General features: G+C 39.5%; 1 protein-coding gene across 1 annotated transcript in view; it reads right to left on the bottom strand.

Annotated features, from left to right (window-relative positions):
* Positions 1 to 23,730, bottom strand: part of TRPM3 (transient receptor potential cation channel subfamily M member 3) — a 288,353-nt gene that overhangs the window by 260,679 nt on the left and 3,944 nt on the right. Inside the window, exons 2-3 of the mRNA XM_027105962.1 lie at positions 7,161 to 7,240; positions 5,568 to 5,772 (exon numbers count right to left, since the gene is read on the bottom strand). Coding sequence (XP_026961763.1) covers positions 5,568 to 5,772; positions 7,161 to 7,240 — 285 coding nt within the window. The remainder of the gene's footprint in view (positions 1 to 5,567; positions 5,773 to 7,160; positions 7,241 to 23,730) is intronic.

The raw sequence follows: 23,730 nt of genomic DNA, 5'->3' as shown, positions 1-23,730 counted from the left end.
TCTTATTTTTTAAAAAATTAATGAAGGTCAAAGTTAATCTGCCCTCTAGAATTTTTTGACCACTTTGTTAAAAATCATTTCAACTTTCAAATATTCTTGTCAGGAGAAGGGGATCAAAGACATATTAAGTTAGTTGACCTGTTTCACTTCAGTCTTGGTGAATATTTAACCATGGCTTCCCCATCTAAAGACTGGCACTCTTTAACAGACAGTAGTTGCTGATTTTTCCCTTTGATGAACTGCATGTCGGTTTGCTAGAGAGAACAAGAGGTAAAGAAGGCACAGGTTGGCACAAAATGACTGTCCTGCCTGATAAAACAAGTCATCTGTCCTATGGATAACTCCACTCCTTTGTCTAGACAGGAGAATCAGAATAATTCAAGGCCAAGTATCCAAAGTGGACAAAATGCTCATTGTGCCTAGATGAACAGTGGGGACTCCCACTTGTTAAATATTGGGTTGTAATAAAAAAGAAAAAGTGGTCCTCATTTGGCAGGTTAAGACTCAGAAACAAAGGCTTCCCCTTGAAGTGACTGCTCTGAGACCACCTAGGGCAGGCAAGACCTAGCCTCAGTGCCAGCCATGGTCATGCCACCAGCCCAGTCACACTGCTCAGAAGGGCAGTGTTCAGGGTTTAATGTTCTGCACTTGCTGTCTTGAAATTCCTGACAAATTTACCCTTGAATCCGTGTTTTGTAAGTGAAGGTTGATGGGACAGTGGGGCATGTGCAGAGGGCCTGGAGCCTCGGCTCACACGTCATTCACAGTCGCATGTCCTACCTCCTGCTGCCTCGCCAGAATGGGATTTCATTCATACCCGTTCCTGCCTTTAGTATCCCTGCCAGCCTAGCCTCCCCTCTCCAGCCCTGCCTGGGGCAGCTGACAGGGCCGTGTTCCATCATTACCCTCCATCTCTGGCTGGGACCTGGGTGCGGGCAAGGGCAAGGGCAGGGGCAGGGTCGGGCATGTGGCCTGTAGCACTGGAGGGCAGGGTAAGGATGTCCTTGCCTTGGCCTGGCAGTGCCGCAGTGGGTGTTGTGGGCAACTTTGTGGGGAGCCTCCCCCACTGGATACTGAGCACCCCCAGTGTGGAGATGGCAATCCATTGACAGGTTGGGGCTGCAGTCATGGGAAAGGGGCATGGATTTCCCTACCCCTGCTGAGGTCCTACATTTTCATTTTATACTGGGCTCCACAAATCATGTAGTTGACCTTGCCTAACCTGACTGCCAACAGACAGCTCTGGGCTGGACAGAGCTACGTGGGGCCTGGGGAGGGCTGTCAAGGTTCAATGTCCTAATGTGTTCACTCTTCTGGAACAGAGTGAAAGATCTAGCTGTCTCTTCAAGTTTTTCCTCTACTGTTAGATACCATAATATACACATATCATATAGTAGCTGTGTGACATAGAGAAAATTACTTAACTTTTCTGTACCTTAGTATGTTATTCTGTCATGCAGGAATAATAATGCTAGTGTCATAAACATGAAATATACAAACACAGATAAGTACTTGGCACAGTGCTGGGCACATAGTAGATGTTTAATAAGTTTTAGTTGCCATTATTATTGCGACTGTCATTATTATTTGCTACAGACCCTGAAAACAGTTGCAAAAGTATCTTGATTGATACTTTGAAGGACACATGTTCTAGTAAATTTATTTGGAGATTCAATCTCCAGGGTTCTTAAAAATTTCAAATTCACTAGAAATTTTTAGGAGGGGAAAAATTTCAGGTAGAAGAAAATTGTATAATGAGAAGGAATCTTGGCTTTGTCCATCATAAAAGGCACAAATGCCACACCTACAGTAGCTGTCTAATTTTTGAAGTCTACAGTGAGTAAAGTAGAGATGATACCAGGTAACAGCTCATTTTCCGTTTTGCTAGAATAAGTGGATACAGGAGGTTGACTCAATGCAGAAGTCAAAGAGTATAATGTGGTGGTTTACAAGCCACATGTCTCCAGTCACTGATGAACTGGTGTCCACAGTGGTAGCCTCCAATTAGTGACTGTCACTAACACCAGTGTATGCAGCCTGGTACTCCTGTGGAAATATGTTAACATATCTTTGGATTCCTAGGAAGTAAACAAAGCTGCTTCACTGTGCCATTACTATGATTTTCATAAATATATTGAGCACTAGCTGTATACCAGTGATTTTATATTCTCTCTAATCCTTGTAACCATCTCATAAGGAAAACATGCCCACTTTATAAATAAGAAATCTTGAGGCTCAGCTAAGTTAATTGGTTTAGCCAAGACTTTTTTTTTGCGGTACACGGGCCTCTCACTGTTGTGGCCTCTCCCGTTGCGGAGCACAGGCTCCGGACACGCAGGCTCAGCAGCCATGGCTCACGGGCCCAGCTGCTCCGTGGCATGTGGGATCTTCCTGGACCAGGGCACGAACCCGTGTCCCCTGCATTGGCAGGCGGACTCTCAACCACTGCGCCACTAGGGAAGCCCTAACCAAGACTTTTTAACGGGCGGAGAGAGTGAGTGCTTAGACACAGTTCTATATGACTTCAAGATTATGCATTTTATTTTAATTGATTGCAAAGTCTCTCCTGTAACTATAGTAAGTGAACACTTAGTGGAAGTGATAACATAGCAAACATTAATTTAGCTTTAACACCAGGTACTCTTCTAAGCACTTAATATATATTGACTCACTTAATCCTTGCTACAGCCCTATAAAGCAGGAATTACTATCCTCATTTTGCAGATGAGTAAACTAAGGCACTGGGAAGTTAAATAAACTGGGCCAGATTTTAAACCAGTAAGTGACAGGCCAGACTATAAACAAAGCAATGTGGCTTCAGATTCGGGGCTTAAGAACTAGGTGAAGAAATCAGAACTTCTTGAATTATTATTATTATTATTTTAAAAATTTTTTTAAGGAATTCCTTTATTTTTATTATTTATTTATTTATTTTTGGCTGTGTTGGGTCTTTGTTTCTGTGCAAGGTCTTTCTCTAGTTGCGGCAAGCGGGGGCCACTCTTCATCGTGCTGCGTGGGCCTCTCACTATCGCGGCCTCTCTTGTTGTGGAGCACAGGCTCCAGACGCGCAGGCTCAGTAGTTGTGGCTCACGGGCCTAGTTGCTCCGTGGCATGTGGGATCTTCCCAGACCAGGGCTCGAACCCGTGTCCCCTGCATTGGCAGGCAGATTCTCAACCACTGCGCCACCAGGGAAGCCCCTCTTGAATTATTTCAAAGGGTTAACTGAAAAATTATGACTTGACTTTCTAAAATAATATACCAAGATATGCACCCAAATGTATGTCCTTCAGAGTATTAATCAAAATATTTTTAAAAATTTTCAAAGCCTGAAGCAAACAATAATGATGATAGTAGTACAAATAGCAGTTAAAATTAATTTTACATCTATTATGTGTCCTGGCACTGTGTCAGATGACTTACATATGCTATCTATTTAACATTTATAATGGTAGTATTATTATTCCTAGATAACAATAAATTACTGAGGCCCAGAGAATTTAATTGATGTTTCTCATGTCACACAGCAAATATATGATGGTTCTGGGATAATCTTAGACTGTCTGCATCCAAAACCCACATTCTTCACTTCCAAACTAGTACTTCATTCTTTCAGAATTTTTAGTGGTGGAAAACTTTATCTTCTGAGAACAGACTTGATTTTTAAAAACTAGCAGAAGCCGTTTGTGACAAAGCCCTAAGTTTTTTGAATTTTAGGTACTCGGGATTAACTTCTGATCAAAAACATCATTTGAAGAAAATACAGAGTGCTTTTCTCTCATGATCTATAAATTGTCTGAAAGCAGTCCCCAAAACTTGTTCTGTGCACTCGTGCATCACGGTAATTAGAATCTCCCTAGGTGATGACTTTGGAGGAATGCTCTACTTAAGACCAAATTTATGCTCTATATTTGACAGACACTGCATATTAATGAAGGAAATAATGGCTAAAATGGGCTTGTGGCACCATGCTTACAGGCATCATTTAAGCACCCTATGAAGTCACTGGGTATACTACTCTATAATGATTATTGACCGCTAAACCACTTCTTCATCTGCAGCACTTTTCTTATAGGGAGAACTTTCGTGACTTTTAATTAATGCACGGTTCCAGAGGATCCACACTGCATATGGTTCAATCTCATACTGTGAATGGGGACTGTATTGAATTGGGAACCCTTAAGGATCTTGTGTGGGCATATCCAACCCTTAAGTGGATGAGGAAGTTACTAAATCTTCATTTCCCTTGGTTCTGTCCAGGTCAAGACTACCTAACCCTTTCTTTGTTTTCCCCAGGCCTTTCTGGGGGTTGCACATAGCATCCTCCTTTTCAGTATATTGCTCAGAATTAATTAATTTTCTTAGCTTGGTCAGCTATTCTTGGTGAAGAAAATACTGCAGTGGGAAGGGGGGGATGGGGGAAAGGGGAGAGAAGAGGAAAGAGACAAGAGAGGTGGCTTTATTGCACATTTTTAGACTGTAACTGGTGTGAAGTGACTTCCCCTGCATTTTGCAGTATGCTTCTCTAAGAAAAATTTCCTCTCCAAACTCAGAAAGCTCCATGGCATGCCTGAGAACAGTCATCTCCAACTGCTCCACCCTCAACTAACTCTCTCTCAAAAGTTAGAAGCAAGCTTGTTGGAATACAGCATTTCTAGAATTTCCAAAAACACATGGTAGACTTTTCTCCTGGCAGAATCTGTCAGCCAAGTAGGGAGAGGTCCATGATGAAAGCTAAAATTTAGAAGCAACAGGGCTTCCCTGGTGGCACAGTGGTTGAGAGTCCACCTGCCAATGCAGGGGACACAGGTTTGTGCCCCGGTCCGGGAAGATCCCACATGCCACGGAGCGGCTGGGCCCGTGAGCCATGGCCGCTGAGCCTGCGCGTCCGGAGCCTGTGCTCCGCAGTGGGAGAGGCTACAGTAGTGAGAGGCCTGCGTACCGCAAAAAAAAAAAAAAAAAAATTTAGAAGCAACAACTCTTAGAAGTAAAATTTGTATACTTCCTAATGTCTCCTTTCCAAAAAAAAAAAAAATGCTTTTCATATGGAGGTGTTCTATTGAGAACATTATTGAACGCAGCTGCTTGAAGAAAAAGCACTCAATTTGGATGACAAGATCGCTGTTAGAACAGGGAAGGAAATAGTCTGGGATGATAATTTCTACCTTGAATTGAGAGAAATGCTAGTTACGAACAGAATGAAACAGAGACCTAAAGTTAAGATATTTTTTACCAAAGGAGTTAGAAAAACATGTCTCAATGGATGAGACCCAGAAAATAAAATAATGAACAGTGGATAACTGTAGATAGCTACTTGTTATTATTATTAAAAACAAGAGTCACTGTGTCTGATCTCATACTAATCATTTCAAAAATCCTGAGAGGAAGGTTTGCCCCATTTGACAGAGGAAGAGCAGAGAGGCACAGGAGCAATGCAGTTAGAGCAGGTCACCCAGCCAGGGACTGGCAAAGCTGGGATTCGGCCCAAAGACTAAATCTCCAGCTCTTCACCATTCCTTTGCAGGACCTGAGATAGAATTTGAGAAGTGACTGAATGGTTTCTGATTACCATGGCTTTGTTGGAATGGCCGCCTCCTTGGAACTCAATGGTCCCAAAAGCATCTGTGGGGCTGAGTTGAGTGTGCTTGCTGATGGACCACTTCTCAGACTGGATGTCATTTCGGGAGAGGCGACTTTCATTTTTCTCATTCTGAAGAACTGAGATACTGGGAGTGAGGCCGACATGCTGGCCTATTAAACGCCCGCAGCAACACCTATAACATAAGAGGTCAAAGTGAACCCCTTGTATTAGTGACAACTGTAATACACACTGAAGGCAACCTGCTGGAGAAACCTACAAACCGTAGCAAGCCAGTGAGTCAGTTTTCAGGTGGAAACCATAATGTGGCCATACCTGGCAAATGGTGAACTCGGGATTTACTTGACATACATTTCTTTTCTTTTCTGGCCCCTCCACATTTTCCTCTAGCTGTATAGGCTGTAACATGCCTCCCATCCTTCTGCACCTACCACCTTTCACACCTGCCACATTGTTCAGGATTGGAACGAAAAGAACGAATGCCATGTAGATTTTTCTACTTCTCACTCCTCCCATCTATCAAATCTTGCACGAAGGACACTGAACAGCTTTGAGGGAAGAATTTTAACAGGTACATTTAAATAAGGACTCTCAATCATATGTGAGTCACAACCTAACTTGTCTTTTCCCAATTGACACTCTCTGTCATATATCCAATTCTGAGAATGAAGATCTGCAGCTGAAGTGTTGTTGAAGAAACAATGAAAAAATTATTCACAAGGTATTTGAAAACAAAATTCACCCCTCATATCATGAAAATGTCCTTCATACTTTACTACTAGCACTGTTATGACTATTAGCAATAATACTGATACAGAGCTATCATTTATTAAATACTAACAATGTGACATTCATTTTATGAGTAAAATATTATAGTTTTGAAGGTTAGGTAATTTGTTCAAGGTTATACAGCTGGTCTATAGATTCCAGAGTCTATATTTTAAACTACTCCATTTTACTGCCTTTTCATAAGGGCATTTCCAGACATTCATATGTTACTTTATCCCAAATGCTTTCCACCTTATATACTGTTGATCTTCAGGAAGGTAAGTAGAATATTGGATAGAAATCTATCCAGTGATTGGATAGAAATCTGAAGGTCTGCAGTCTAATTAGTAATCTGCTAGGAGTATTTCCTTTAAAAGTCTCTTTTTCACTGTAGCAGAACATTTTGGTAAAAAGTAAGCATTTTGATGAAATGCTGGAAAGGGAAAACCAGTAACCACACTAAATATATATATATATGTATATGCGTATATCTATATATCCCATTCATATATTTTATATATATATATATATATATATCCCATTCCTATAGACAGTGATGAATTCCCTTCCCTATGGTGGTAGCTTTTATTTTGTACAGGCTCTCAGACAATTAACTGCAGGCATGGCATATTACATGGTGTGTATATATGAGATTGCTTCAAAGATGTCCAGCAACAATTAAAAAATGATCTTTTAACATCTGTTCTCTTGCAATGGATAGTGACTGCTATCATATTTTTGTTCCCATAATTGCTACTTCAAGTTCTTGCTACATTATAGAGACAGCAAGATTACCTATGGGGGTCTTTGGTGCTGGGTATGATGTGAACACATTCTCTTTTATAAAACGCTCTTTCTATCCAGGACTTCTGAGCCTGAAAAAAAACAACAAAAAAAGAAGAAGAAAGGTGAACACAACCTTTAAGCATTTTTGACTAGAAAGCAAAATTTCATAATCACTTAAGAGACTAGTGTATCATAAACTGAATTGAAATTGTGGTTACTTCACACATAAACACTGCATATAACAAAATCAATTATTACCAGAATCTGCTGGTTAGGTTATTTAACATTATAATATGAGAGTTAAAGGAAATGACCATAATAAAAAATGTTAGTAATGAAACTATATACAAGTTCATAGTGACTTTTGAAGAACAGAAAAATAATGCTATTTACAGAGAAAATGAAAGCCACAGAGCAGGATGTTTATAACCCTTTAGTTAACAAGTATTCAGTGGTAGGAAGAAATATATCTAAAGAAGCATATGGTTTTCATGGCTAACACTTCCATTATATTTTCCTTATAGAAAGAGAGAAAAACGGTGAGGAAATTACATAATTCGAGCCCTAATCCATCACCATGTTTTTACTAAAATCCAAATTAGCAATGCTTGAATATGGAGGGGAAGAAAGGAAATGGAAACATAGGAAGATAAATGTCTTCATCACAGTCCAAAATTTCACAGGTAATGCCTTTGGAAGGAAGATACCACATTTTTTGGCAACTGACATGCCTTTCAGCATAGGAAACATGGCTTCTTAGAATGAACACTGTTGGGACTGTCCACCCAGAAGCCTGGCCACTGAGATTGGGCTCCCAGAAGGATAAAGGAAGTTTCAACAAACTGTACCATCTTTGTTCCAAAGCAGTGTCCATCCTTCATCCCTTAACCCCTTTTTTTAGCAGGATTTGAAACAGTAAAGGAGCCTCCTACGAAATCCAGTAAGCTACTCAGAAGATTCCTTCTCTAAGCGCGTGTTTAAGACAGAAGTTGCTAGAGTAACATGTAATGTTATATCTACAAGGTATCGTCTTCTCTCTAACCCAGCATCAGGACCAAATTCCTACTTTTAAAATATACAGGACCAAAGTGCAACTAAGCTGTTTACCTGGCCTGTCCCAGTGACCAGTGTTAACTGTTACAAGCCCCTGCTTGTTGGCTGTAATTGATATTGACTCTGCCAGGGACCCAAATGTCTGTATAAGTTGTGCTAAGGTCTGGTTTGCCCTCAACCCCTTAATATTGCACCTGCCTCCTCTCTCACAGTGGAGTCTATGCAAGCATGTAGCACAGAAGGAAGTAGTTGTCTTATATTCATGACAAAGCACATTTTAAAAGTAGCAACGCGGGGGATGCTTGAGGGATACAAAGGACCTGCATCCTGTTTCAGTCATGGTTACAATCAGGTTGCATAATTTCTGAGTGTATAAACATTGTCCAAGTGAAAAGGAGCACCCACCCTGCCACAGAGATCCCTGGGTCCAGGTGGCCCTCTGCACCCTCACACCACAAAACTAACATTTGCAGTCATTTGTCATCTGGGCATGGAAAAAGCCCCAGTGTCTATTCTTAAAGATTTTTCTTCTCAAATACATAGGAAAAACTAGTGGGTTCATCTTTGCAGCAGAAATGAGCTTAGCAGCATAGATAACCAGTCTTTATCTGCGTAAAAAGCCTGTAAGTTAAACTATTCATAGGCTGTGATTTTTCCTAGAAACTGAATACTTTCTTTGATAACATCTCTTGGCAGATAGATGGTAAAAATATTCCTCACTGGACATCTGAAACCAACTTTTCCTTCACCTTGGGGAGCAGAAAAGGGAGAGCATACTTTCCCTTTTTTTGTGGCCCACGATCTGGGAATTTCAGGGAGTGCTGATCAATACTCATTGAGAGAAAGCAGGAATGGCAGTATCATGTGTAGACAATGACGTTTGCAGTTAGAAAATGTTGTCGTGAATGGGATTCTGCAGCTCGGACAAAGTCGTATAATTTCTCTGATCCTTGGTTTTCCTCATCTATAAAATGGGCACAAACATAATGCCTGACACAGAGTTGTTATCATTATTTAGGTACCAAGTTTTCACCTCAAGAACAGGGACCAGTCCTAGGTTGGTCTGGTACTACAAGTTCAGATAAAGGGTTAGATGATATTCCTATGAAACTGCTGTAGCAGATCTGACCTAAATTGATTTCACTTTGCACTGGAGATGATATGCTCCCAGAAGGCCTGGCTGGCCACAAACAAGGTATACAGAAAAGTTATTTAACTTTCCTGAGCTCTTTCTATAACATGAGGGTGCCACAGCTACTTTGGAGAGTTGTTGTATTAATCAAAGCAAATGATTCAGAGAAAGCACCTGGCACATAGTAGGCACTCAGTAGTTAATAACAATGCTTAACCTTTATTACGGGTTCATCATGTACCTGGAATTGCGCTGTATACGTATTATCTCCATGGAGCCACACAAGAAGCCCATGAGGGAAGTACTACTATTATGTCCATTTTACCAATGAAAAAATTGAGTCAGAGATGCAGCAGATTAGAAGACAGAGTTTGAATGTGAGCAGTCTGACTCCAGAGTTCACACTCTTACCCACTCTACTCAACTGCCTCTCCAAATTAGGTGTTATTGGTATTAAATACCCTAGATCTGGGCAGTGCCATCTGGGCTTGCCTGGGAGTGCCTTCTAGAGGCATGTCTGGGAACCAGTTCATACCTGCACCTTTCCCCTCCTTATTTCCCCCTTCCAGTCCCCACAAGTGGAGTAATGAACACTCTGCTCTCTGTTCCTCTCTCCTTGGGGCCAAGGATAGAGGTGGGACATTAGGCAGACATCAGAATATAAGAAAGACGTAAAAGAAGGGGGGGGGATCATTATAACGGCTACCCCAAAGAAGTGTAATCACACAGGACTCCCAACTTGAGAATCTGGGGGCCGCAACAAATAGATTAGACTTTTCAAGGGCACCTCCATTATTTCTCTCACTCATGGATCCTGGTTTCAACTTGGAAGGCCCTGGAAGGTGTGTAATAAGAATGACTGCATATGGATTGCCAATTTGTTTGTTAGTCTTTAAGTAATCTGACTTATGTGCAGTTTAGCAACTTAATTACCTTCTCAAAGGTGAAAAGCTACCTCACTGTCAGCAAAGGGATTGAGGATCAGTTTTTATTTCTTATTATTAGCAAACTAACAGTTTCTCTTGCAAAAGCATAGAAAATTTGAGGGGGGAAAATGTAAAAAAATCTTTCCATCATTCATAATTGAGTTGGATTCTCTTTTTTTTTTTTTTTTGGATTCTCTTTTTGAGAAGAAAAGCATAATATATAACAGGAAGAGTGCACGTATAGCACATGAATTAGGAATTCTACCAAATATCATGCACAATTTACTATGATTTATTGTGGGCTTTGCTTTATTGTGCTTTTATTCAGTCTTCAGTGTGGATGGATATTAGATTTTTAAAATCATTTTCTTGGAGAAGGCATATTTGATGTATAATCATGATTTAACTTGTTCCCTAAACTAATTCCCTTTTCTTTTGTTCAAAGGCTTTGAACTACTCTGTGTGAAGCTTTATACTTGGTTGCAACATCCAGCTAAGTTAGCACAGAATGGCTAACCTTATTGTTAGAAAGAATGAAGCAGTTTTGACATGCCATATTTCTAGCTGACCCTTTAATTCTCTTCTAACGCAAAACTTCAGCAGCATGCCTTAAAATCTCTTCTTTCTAAACATGCTTTGGAGGGCTCATGTACTCTTAGAAAAGGTGGCTTCTATCAGCTCTTAGAAAATCACTTTTCTAAAGGTAGAACAGTCACATCACCATGACTGAGTTTGTGAAGGGCTATTTTCTTTCTTGTCTTTCTGCATTATCAGTCATGTGTGATGTGTAATAGGGAACTGTTTTTCAAAGGCTAATAATTAAAGGACATCTTATTCAAAACAAAAATGAGGACATTCACATTTCAAGAAAAGTATAATAATAACTCTCAAAGAATAAAGTACGTATGAATTTTGAAAGTCAACTATACAGTCAATAAAGCATCAAAATAATTGGAACTGAAAAAAGAAAAAAATATTGTTTCATTTAACCAGGTTTCAACTCTTTTTCACAAAGACTCTGCTACAAACGTTAGTCTCTCAAACTTCTTGACTCTTCTTACCACCCACTCCCCATTAGCTACAGAATTAAGACCTTCTCCGCGCAACGATTTACAAGTACTTACACAGAGTATGTATTAAATCTGTCTACAGAAAGTCTCAGAAACTGCTACTGCAATCTACCCTTTAGCAGGGCAACTTAACAGGACACCAATCCAGTCCAGTAATTGCAAAATTAGAAAAAAAGGAGTCCACTAACTTTATAGGAACAAATAAAGCAAAACTTTACTACATCCCTCATTTTGAGACTCTCAGGTTTAAAAGGTACACTCTGCCCTAATCAGAACAAAACACCAAAGACCCCAAGGTACTGAATGCCTGTGTTCATTTTTACCTTTTGCTTTCCCTCAACATCTCCCTGGCATTCCCTGGGTCTTCCTCTAGATCCGCAGATCCAGTATTGGGAAGTTGAACAAGAAGAAAATGAGCTGAAATCATTTTACCTGAGCATTGACTCTGGGTGGTGGCAAAGGCAGTCCCACGAGCGGCTCTTGTTGCTTTCATTTTGCTGTGTCTGGGGCTGGTCATCCCGTTAATAATGCTCTTATGACCGCCCACTGGAAAAAAAGTCACTTGCCCGGCTCTTCCCCCAAGAGACGTTTCAAGTAAGCAATGAATTTGGGCAGATTAGCCCCTTGGAATGTGCTGCTTTGGGATTAGCCTCACTAAGAATCCCATGGACATTCCCTCGCAGCCCTCAAACACTGCTTGATTTGAACATCTAATCTGACGCCAGAAGAAAAACAAATCCCCGGAGAGATCGGATTTAACTGGCACAAGTCCTGACAGGCTCTCCCCCCTTTTCTTTTTCCATTTTCAGAGAGAAGGCTTGTGAAAGTGTGATAAGGTGTTCTGAGTTCTGAAAAGTTCAACTTTGGAAAGCAAATCCTTCTAAAGAAACAGTATATTAATGCTCCGAGTGGTTTGAACACACAAGCGGCATTGTTCATTCCTTCCCAAAGGATGGAATGATAGCACTTCTTTAAAGAGGAACTGCTAAAAACTCTGAATGTTTCAAAAGGATAGCTGGGTCCCTGAATGTGAGCCCAAGGAGAATAAAGTTGGGGTCTGTCAGTAACCTTCCACAACTTCTGAGATGTCAATAAATAATAATAATAAAACTGATCACACTTCTTATCCTGCAGCCCCTCCCCCACTACTGTAAATGTGTGACTAGAAACCTACACTCCCCTGTTCCCCTATTAAAAAAAGATGAGCTGGGACTATTACAGCACATGGATGCAGGCTGAAAGCAGTGGCATTGTGATGTGTTTATCTGGGGCGGGTGGAGGGCAACTTAGAGGTTTTGGCTCACACAACACAAAAGGGCTCTTTCAAATATCTTCCAAGAATAAGTTTTTTAGATAATAGTAGTTCTTAGCTAGATAAGTGAACGAACTGGGGAAGAAGAGAGCTCAACTTTCAACAAAAGGCAAAAATACTTTTAAAGAAGTGACTATGTGAACACTTCATCTCCAAAAGACTTTTCTTGCAGATGGAAGTCAGAGCTGAGAGGTGTGTTCATCATCAACTCTGTGGGCTGTGAACCTCTGAGGGCAGTGTCGTTTTGAGCTTCATTTTCCCACAATCTCCTGTCAAAGCACCTAGTATGTGTTATGTGGGCACTCCCTGAGAGTCACAGTGGGAACTGGGTGACTTATTTCTAGCTTGGATCAGATCCATAGCCTTCTCCCTGCCTCTCTGCTGTTTCCAGGATGGATCTCTTTCAAACTCCCCCATCTTCTGGCCTCTCACTTACCAAGGTTTCCCCGGAGACAAGGGGCAACAAACTACTTAGTGACTTTCAAGTGAGGAAACATTACAATAAGCAAAATGCAAATGAATCATCATCAGACTGAGTGTTAGCATTAAACATGAGATGGAGAAGTCCCTTTGACAGTCTTCAGAAGTTGGCTGCAGAATAATATGTAGTGATGGCCTTAATAATGAGGATACCCATCCTTCTATGCAGCTGTAACACTCCTATGCATTTATTCTTAGGGAATCAACAGAGATGTGAGCACACAAAGATGTTCACCGCAGCATTATTTATAATTCAGAAAAACTGGAAAAAAATGAAAATTAATGGGAGGCTAATTAAACTATGGTTCATGCTGTTTGATGACCACAATCAGGTTTCAGAAGACTATTTAATTACAAAGAGAAATATACATTTTCACATTGTTATGTGAGAAAAGCAGGACAAAATTGTAAGTAGAGAACAATTACAAATTTTAAATAGATACAGAGATAACTGGGAATATACTAAAGTGGAAACTGTAGCTAATTTTTATTTTCTTCCTCTTGCTTTTTTATATTTTCCAAAGTTTTCTTCTGTAACCATACATTTATACTCATGAAACTATATTCTATGTGGTCAGAAGATTTCCAGATTTTTTTTCCAGCTGTTAAGCTCGACCTTATGATAATGGGAAGTCACTAGGAAATAGTAGTTCAGGAAGTGACTTACGAAGAGCTCAGTTAAAAGAGAGGGCTCAGTGGGTAATATTTGGAAAGGGACGTTCTATAATGTACAGGGTGAGTTTCCTAGGGTATAAAGGCAGGAGAGAGTGAGCGAGCGGAGCAGGGAAGGGAACAGAGAAGAGGAGGAGGAGATGGAAGAAGACCGGGGTGGGGGTGGGGGGGCTGGCTGACAGGCAGGCATCTGAGAGATACTGACCTAGTAGTTTAAGAAATATTTGAAAAATCCAGCTTTCTCATCTTCCTTCTTCACTAGATATTACTTCAGTTCCTCATCTGATTTACTTTAAATCTTGAGTTCAATCAGATCCATACTGAGTCTTTTAAATATTGCCCATGTATTTTTTTTAGCCTTATTCTCGCTAGTCTTACTCATTTTTTGTTGCTGTTTTTCTTTTTGCTTATTTTTCCTTCCCAGAGAGAAATATTTGATAGGGAAAAGAATATGAGGCACCTTCTATGAACTTTACACCAAAGACAAAAATACTGTCACCAGAACCACGAGCATTCTATGTCTATGTGAACAAGGAAGCCTGAGGTAAAATCAGCACAGCATCTCTTTCATATGAGGTCACAGATGATCTTCAGGACTCTTTGATTTAAGAAGGTAATTAGTTCCAAAGAGACTTGTAGCTCTGGGCCACACTGTCCACACATACCTTTTAAACTCCTATGCATTACCCAACAATGCAACTCCAACTCCTGACAGGATATGTCACCATCTTGTTTCAGATGTAGTTTAGAAAGAATATACTTTGAATACTAACAAGAGGAAACCACAGTGTAATGCGAACTGTGGTTATTCTTCACTCCTATCTTCATGTAATGGCAGATTACCTTATTCTTTTTTTTTTTTTTTTTTGCGGTACGCGGGCCTCTCACTGTTGTGGCCTCTCCCGTTGCGGAGCACAGGCTCCGGATGCGCAGGCCCAGTGGCCATGGCTCACGGGCCCAGCCGCTCCGCGGCATGTGGGATCTTCCCGGACCGGGGCACAAACCCGTGTCCCCTGCATCGGCAGGCGGACTCTCAACCACTGCGCCACCAGGGAAGCCCAGATTACCTTACTCTTCCAATTCATTGTTAAGAAAAAAAGATCACACTTGAATAGAATATACTAAAAAGTTCCCACTAGTACACAACTCAATTTTAAAAAATGAAATCAGATTTCCTACAAGTAGAAACTAGACTTTGACATGGATGATTTGTATTCATTTTTATAAAGATGTCCAAAGCATTCCTTTCTGTGATGTCCACATTTAATAACAACAATGACAACAAGAGCATGATATAGAGGAGGGGTCAGTAAACATTTTCTGTAAAGTGCCAGATGGTAAATAATTTAGGCTCTCTGTGGGTCACATGGTCTCCATCACAACATTCACTCTGCTGTTGCAGCACAAAAGCGCTCATAAGCCAGATATAAACAAATGAGCATTGCTGCATTCCAATAAAACAGGCAGTGGGCTGGAACTGGTGTGTACTGGTCAGCCCTTGCTGTAGAGAAAGGGGGTACGTCTGATGGGGCAGCAGGGGCGAGGGGTGATGGTCCTAAAAACCAGGTTTCCATGGCACCACCACTAGCTTGTCTTGGCTCTTCCTTAAGCATGTCAGGCAAGTTCTCAGGTACTTTTGCTTCTGTTGTTCCTTCTACCTGGACAGCTCCATCCTCAGATTGCCCACAACTTGCTCCATCAGCACATTAGGAACACTGACAGGCCCAGACACCCCATCTGAAGGCACACCTGTGTCATCATTCTCTACTCTGTAACTTCCCTCTCTTTTCCTCACAGCTCTTCACATTACCTAGCATTATGACATGTGTTCACGTATTTATTTTTTGTCTATTGCCCCCACTAGAATGTAAGCTCCTGAGGGCAGCGATTTTATTTTGTTACTGCTGTCACCCCAGCACCTAGAACTGTGTTTGGGATGTGGTCAGCATACATAGGTGACTTAGGGACCACATTTGATTTACTTGTACATCAAATCCTCACCTGTAAGATGATGACATCAGATGGACCTGTGTTTCCTAAAGGTGGTACCCAGATGCATTTTTCTTTCAACAGTTGGATTTATAATAATATATAATATTTAAGCAATAGCTAAAGCTGTAATTTAATAAATATTATTGCTTGGTGACATACATTTTCTTTTGTGGAGTTATGAAAAAATGAATCCATAAAAAAATTTAATAAATTAGATTAAAAATGATTTGTAGATAATGATGGTACCACGTAAGCAAATGAAGTTTGGGAAACACAGGACCAATTCCTCTTAAATGTCCCTTTGGCTCCTTGTTTTTATTCTAATGCATGAAAGTAGATGTATTGTGTTCTCTAATATTCAGGATTGCCCTTGACCTATAAAGTAAAACAATGCCAGAGGAACATGACAAAGCCAGCTGCCTCTGGAGCATAATACCACCAACATGGTTTTCCTAAAACAGTCAATCAGGACACCCCCTGGTCAATACCCTTCTTTGGCTCCCCAACCCCAACAAGATCAGATCAGTTCAGTATTTAAAACCTTTCAGGATCTGCCTCTGAAACTATCTGTTCAAATCTCTCAATCTCCCTCTAAATCTTTAAACACATTATGCTCCAGTACACTAGATTATTGATTCTTTCCCTAATGCACCATGCTGTGCCATACTCCTCAACCTTTGAATATGCTGTCCCATTTGCCTGGAATGCTAGGTTCCTCCTTCTGTACTTAGTAAACACCTGTTTGTTCTTCCTAACTCTGCACAAAATACTGTATTCTTTGACAAGCTCGGCTGGCCACTGCCAGACAAAATGAATCACCACAACTACTGATCCACTTCCATACCTTGCTCACACTTCCATTAGGAGAAAAATCATATAATTTTATAATTATTTGTTTTCATTTCAAGATTTATAATCACCCACTGCCAATTTCTGCTGCAAACACACAGTACTCTGGGTCTATCATGGCGTAACTATAGTTTCATAGCCTTGCCTAGAACACTCTCCTTTTCTATTTTTAACATTGTTTCTGCAGAAATATCCATTTCTCATTCCTAGTTAGTCATCTTTGGGGAATAATTCTTTGTGGGTTATTTATACTAAATTATTTTAATTACTATAATTAGTATATAAATTATTATACAAATTATTTGTACTAAAATCCTCCTTATAGCCCCTAAACTTAAATCATATACACCTTAACATAAAGTTAAATTAGATTATATTTTTATCACTAGATTTGCAAAAAATTCAATAAACTATGCTTTATAATTATAACTGAAACATCTTTTTTCAGTAGGTCATACTGTGTAAATTACACTTGAATACAGGCAGAATTTTATATAGATGTACTATGAATATATACGAATGTTAACCTCATAGAATATTTGTAAACAATATAAAAATATATTTCATGTTTCTTTGGAAAATTGTTTCTTCATTATGAATCAGTTAATTATTGCTTGGCAATAATATATTACATTTATAAAGTATTCTACAGTTCACAAATGCTTCCAAACATAGTATTTTATGCAATACTCACAATAACTCTGTAAGGTAGGTATTATAAAATTCCATTACGCAAATTAAAAACTGGGGTCTACAGAGGTTTAGTCTCATTCCTAAGTTGTACATCAGCTGTTGGCTTAGCCTGATAGAGCCAAAGCCCTTGTGCTTCCATAGGGTACAGTGGGTACAGAGAACTCTGCATCCTCTATATTCTATGACTAACCTTAGGAATGCTGAGTCATCTTTTTCTTCTTTATGGTGGGATAGGTGCATTTTAATCATTATGATCTTAATAAAGATATACACACTTCATCAAGCCTAAAAGACTGCTGAAAAATTGAAATGAGGACATAGGCTTCTATTTCAAAAGTATCCTAATTATGATCAAGGATTAGGCATCTGTTTGAATATAATAGCTATTTCCATACACGGTGACATAAAAACTTAAAAGCTCCACACATACTTTTAGCGACTTCACTGCCTTCATTGACCAAAAAACATACCTACATTGGAGCCAGCTCTATAAAACCGGTGTACATCTTAAGAAGATAATAATAGGATAAACTTCACCCAGAGAAGGAGGAAATGAAAGACAAAATTATGACTAACAAAATTATAAGACTGAGATTTGACATATTCAAGAGCTAGAAAGTTTAAAATGATGGATCATTTGTTAGAAAGCAGCAACAGTGTGACAATGCCAGCATAGAGCAAGTCACCAGGAGGGCTTTTTATATTCCTGGAGGCCGCATACATGGGAAATACAACCTTCTTTTCTGTCAAGTAACTGTGGAGCTGGGGCAATGTAATGTCATCCTTTAAGTCCTTAATTCTGTTAAGCTTTCACAATTCATTCCCGCATCATTCTGATTTTGTCAGGAACCAAAGAAATGTGCTGAGTCATGAAATTGGAACATTCTATGTTATGTTGAAACGTGGAGTTTATGTGACAAATGATATCATAGATTCAGAGGCTGATTTTTATTTTGTTTGCCTCTTTTGCCCTGGAAGGATGAAGATGCTAAGAAAAAGGGGACAATGGATAAGTAGCTGTACTTTTATTTGTAATAGAGTTCTCATATGAGGATTAACTACTTAGGAAATCAATGTCTCTCTCTCTCTCTCTCTCTCATTTTTATTACTTTTAGTTTCTTTATCATCAGTCCTAATTACCTTAAAGTATTTTGGGTACAGAAACAGACTCATCTTAATCAATGAGTGATTAGTTCAGTTCAAACTCTTTATCCTCACAAAGTATAGACTTAAATTTGGTGCAGGATTTTATTTCTGAAATCCTGATTTTCTTTATCCATTCAAAGGCAGAGCCTAGTGGAAGCATGACTGATTAGGGGGTCCCAAAATATGCATCCTAGCCACGTCTTGTTGACACCTAGTCGTGTAAACTTGGGGGAGGACTTAATCTTGGTGATCTCATGGTCAACCCCAGCTCTCAGAGCTGAGGATTCTGGGAATCAGAACCTGACAGCTTTGTCATTAGCTCCTCATTAATGTGTACAAAACAGATGTAGAGGTTTTGTTTTTTGTTTTTTGTTTTTTTTAAAATAAGAGGGTAGGGGCTTCCCTGGTGGCGCAGTGGTTGAGAATCTGCCTGCTAATGCAGGGGACACGGGTTCGAGCCCTGGTCTGGGAGGATCCCACATGCCGCGGAGCAACTAAGCCCGTGAGCCACAACTACTGAGCCTGTGCATCTGGAGCCTGTGCTCCGCAACAAGAGAGGCCGTGATAGTGAGAGGGCCGCGCACCATGATGAAGAGTGGCCCCCACTTGCCACAACTGGAGAAAGTCCTCGCACAGAAACGAAGACCCAGCACAGCCAAAATAAATTAAAAAAATAATAATAATTAAAAAAAATTTTTTTAATAAATTAAAAAAATAATAAAAAAAATAAGAGGGTATTTTAATTTTTACAAATTCATGAAACCACTATTCTTTTGACAATGAAAATGTAGCAGAGCACACAGTTTTGTGCTTACTGAGCACAAAGCACATAAGGAGATTTGAATTAATAAGTAATCCCTGAAAGAATTCTCCCCAGACGCCAACCATTCTTTTTTTTTTTTTTTTTGCGGTACGCGGGCTTCTCACTGCTGTGGCCTCTCCCGCTGCAGAGCACAGGCTCCGGACGCGCAGGCCCAGCGGCCACGGCTCACGGGCCCAGCCGCTCTGCGGCATGTGGGATCCTCCCGGACTGGGGCACAAACCCGTATCCCCTGCAATGGGCAGGCGGACTCCCAACCACTGCGCCACCAGGGAAGCCCCCAACCATTCTTAAGAATGCCCCTGGTTTAGCAATCTGGCACACGTGTCAAGTCCTAATTCTGTTTCAATAAGACTTCAAGTATTATTAAGACATTATTGCAATTAATTAATAACTTGACATTTCTATTTCTGCTATCGAGAGAGTTTTCAAGACCAGAACTTGGTGTTCTCTTGCCCTGATTCCCAACCAAATGATAACTCAAATCTTGATGGTCATTCTGGTCAGAATATGCAGAGTCTGCCCATGATTTGTAATTTTTTTTTAACCTAACAATCAAGAATTACTTAACTGGAGAAACTGAGGCCAAATCAATACCATTTTTATCATCAGAAGTAAGTTATAAGCAGATAGGTCCAGCGATGTAACTGTAAAGCTATTCCTCTCTCTCTCTGGAAATGAAAAATTATTAGGTATTAAGGTAATGCAGCATAAATGTATTTCTGTCTGATAGTCATCTTTCTCTGTCAAATTACTAGATTTTTAGGTAGAAAATAAAGCCATCCACATAAATTCAAGCCTCTGGTTATGTTGTACTAATGTGACAGTTTTAAAATGGTTCAAGGTTATTAGCTTCCATATATTGTCTATGCCTTTCCTTACATACTCCCTACCAAAGCCTATAACTTTTTGATTTATTCTTACCTTAGTATGTTAATACAAAAAATTTCTCTGAAAGATTTCAGGTCCTGGAAGATACTAATACATTTATTAGCTTTCTTTAAATATATTAATTTAAATTTGATGCACATAGAAATGAACAAAAATTCAGAAGTAGGTGTAAAAAATGTTAGTAGGTAGTACAAAAATATAGATTTAGTTGTATTCCATTGGATGGCAACATGATATTTTCCTCCTGTTTTCTTACCACCTCACCCTTACTCTGATGTAAAGAATTCCATTCTTTGGATATTTGATGCCAAAATGATATTCTGATAGCAAAATTCTTCTGATGGAAGCTATATTAGTAAAGCTATTTTTAAAAATGGACTGTGCTGGCTTTCTAATTGGTCCCTTTAATTCATTCTCCACCCAGCAACAAGAGTGATCATTTTTTTCTTAATTAATAGACTTTATTTCTTAGAGAAGTTTTAGGTTTAAAGAAAAATTGACCAGAAGTACAAAGAGTTCTCAAATATCCCCTCCCTCCACTTATCCCCATGGTTTCCCATATTATTTAACTCCTTGCACTGCTGTGCTACATCTATTCCAAATGACGACCCGATACTGATATATTTCCATTAACTAAAATCCACAGTTTACATCAGGGTTCACTCCCTGTGTTGTACAGTTCTATGGTTTTGCCAAATGCATAATATCATGTATCCATCATAGCAGTATCATATAGAATAGTTTTACTGATGATCATTTAAAATGATGTATTAGCTCGTGGCATTCCATCTCCCTTACTCTAAATCACTCAGTGACTCCCAGAATAAAATCAAGATTCCTTAGCAGGCCTCAGAGGCCTTGCACAGTCACATCCCAACTCACTACCTCCAGCCATACCAGCCTTCTTTCAGATCTGCAACTTCTCCACATAAAAGAGATGGAAGAGTAAAAATGTCATGATAGAATTTACTCTTTAATTTGAATACTACTTTTTGAGGGGATACAAATAACATTCATGACCTGGGTGGAGGGGGTTGTGGATCATCTGATGTCCTCATTTCGAATGTAAGTTTTCGTAACACAGATTTGTTTAATTTGATAATGTAGTTTATTTTAAGATTCCTGTTTGGCACATGAGAGATAAGTAGATAATGATTTTGGAAGTCATTAGTAAAGATGTTAATCACTGGAAAATCATGGAGCAGAGACCAAGTATCCTGATTTATCTATTAACTTAAACTTCAAACCCTAAGTCTGCTAGAGATCTTAGGTCCTCTCTCCAATATTTAGTAGAAAACTAAGTAAGTTCTTCTGGTGAATGACACCTTGTTTCTAGCTGGTGAGATAACTGCAAAGGAAAATCATAAATACACACACTCACATGAAATTCCTGACTCTGGGATGCGATCCCTTTCATTAGAATACTGTCTGTAACCAGTCATTAAAACTGCCACTACAGGTAAAGTCATAAAATATACTGTAATACTGACTTTCACTCATACACACACAAAATAATAATATATTTCTTTTGTTCAAACAGGTATTTCTTTTCCCTTTTACTTTTTTCTTTGACATACTGATATGTATACTACTGTTAAATACTGCTCTACCTGAGGCCATAGTAGATGAAGAACAAGGATGAAATACGAGACTCACATTAACATACGTGTGTATGTGTTCTGTCTCTCTTCAGATCCTAATGTTATTTAAAAGTCAGTTATTATGAACGTGGGCATGTATTTCTACAAATGTACAAATCTAATATTTCACAGGAGAGAACCAAGTAGAGAAAACACCTTCCTGTGCTTACAGTTCTAACACAGAAGCCTTTAAACAATCATTAAGCATAAGATGTAAACAGAAGCTTAGTTGTACAACTGCTAACTGTACTTCATTAAAGTTGATGCTACCTGGAGCTCTGACTCCAGCCATTACATGGAGAATTTGAAAATGGGCAATCAGAGTTGTAGTCCCTTATTTTAAAATGAATTCTCACAAGCATTCAAGAATATCTGTTGAACACCAACCTTGTACAAAGTTCTTTTAGTTGATGAGGTGGTACAAAACTTTACAAAGACCTCTTATCTGTTTTTAAGTTTATGCTGTGTTCTAGAGCAACGTTTCTCAAATGATTTGTGGTGAAGGACCATTTTAAAAACTTTTCTCGATCTGTTACAAACTCATAGTTTTGTAAAATGCCATGAATTGATTAGGCACTTGGATTTTGTGGCAGTGGCTCTAAAAGTTTCCAGATGATTACTCTCAATTTTGCTCTTCTCTCATCATTCACAAACAGCTCGTGGGCCAGCATCAGTTTGTGTACCATAAGGCACTACTCGATGAGTCGATGAGTCGTCCATGGACCAGCAGCATCAGGGAACCTGTCAGAAATGCAGATTCTTAGGCCCCACCCCAGACCTACCGAATCTGCATCTGCATTTTAATAAGACCCACAGGGGAAAAGCACTGTTCTGCAGGGAAATCAATCAGACGAATGAAAGATTACAATAACATTTAATAATAGCAATAACAGCAAACAGGTTTATAGTCCTTACCGGAAGTATGCATACACTGGTCTAATTATTATCATACATCATCAACTAATCTGATCCTCATAACAAACCTGTGAAGTTAAGTGCTTTTATTATGCTCATTTTGCAGGTAAGGACACCAGATAATAGAGTTTAACCATCTAGTTCAATGTCACACAGCTAGGAAGCAGAATGTAGGAATGAGGATAGCTTCAGGGACATGAGAGAAGTTGAGACTGACTGACAGGGTGCTCAGATGTGGGAAGGATCAACTTTGGACAGGACAGGTATTTGAGCTGGGTCTGGCACATATCTGGCATTCCTAGCATACAGCAGGCATTTAAATGATTTTGGTTGCATTTCGCTGAGTTACATAACTTTTGTCCTTCCCTATTTCCATAGTTTCAGGGAGGTGGTTTCAATTTAATTACCTGTTCCCATAACTCTACACTTTTTAAGATTCAGCTCAAATTTTTCTTTCTTCTCTTATTTCCCCTGTTTCCAACTCTACAGTGCAAGTGTTTGTTTCCTTCCTTGAGCTTCCCTATACTTTGTTCTTTCCTGGCCCATTAACACCTTCTGTCCTGATTAACAATGTGCAGCTAGCCTATGTCCTCAGGCTCACATAGGGAAGGGACCACATCTATTTATGTTTTTACCTTCCTTCTTTCTTCTTTCCTTTCTTTTCTTTCTTCCTTCCTTCCTTCCTTCCTTTCTTTTTAACATCTTTATTGGAGTATAATTGCTTTACAATGGTGTTAATTTCTGCTTTATAACAAAGTGAATCAGTTATACATATACATATGTTCCCATATCTCTTCCCTCTTGCGTCTCCCTCCCTCCCACCCCTCTAGGTGGTCACAAAGCACCGAGCTGATCTCCCTGTGCTATGCAGCTGCTTCCCACTAGCTAGCTATTTTACATTTGGTAGTGTATATATGTCCATGCCATTCTCTCACTTTGTCACAGCTTACCCTTCTCCCTCCCCATATCCTCAAGTCCATTCTCTAGT

The sequence above is a fragment of the Aethalodelphis obliquidens genome, unplaced genomic scaffold, assembly GCF_003676395.1.
Source record: "Aethalodelphis obliquidens isolate GAN/ISIS:26980383/991018 unplaced genomic scaffold, ASM367639v1 scaffold7, whole genome shotgun sequence".
NCBI lineage: Eukaryota > Metazoa > Chordata > Mammalia > Artiodactyla > Delphinidae > Aethalodelphis > Aethalodelphis obliquidens.
This window is presented reverse-complemented; position numbering and strand designations above follow the sequence as displayed.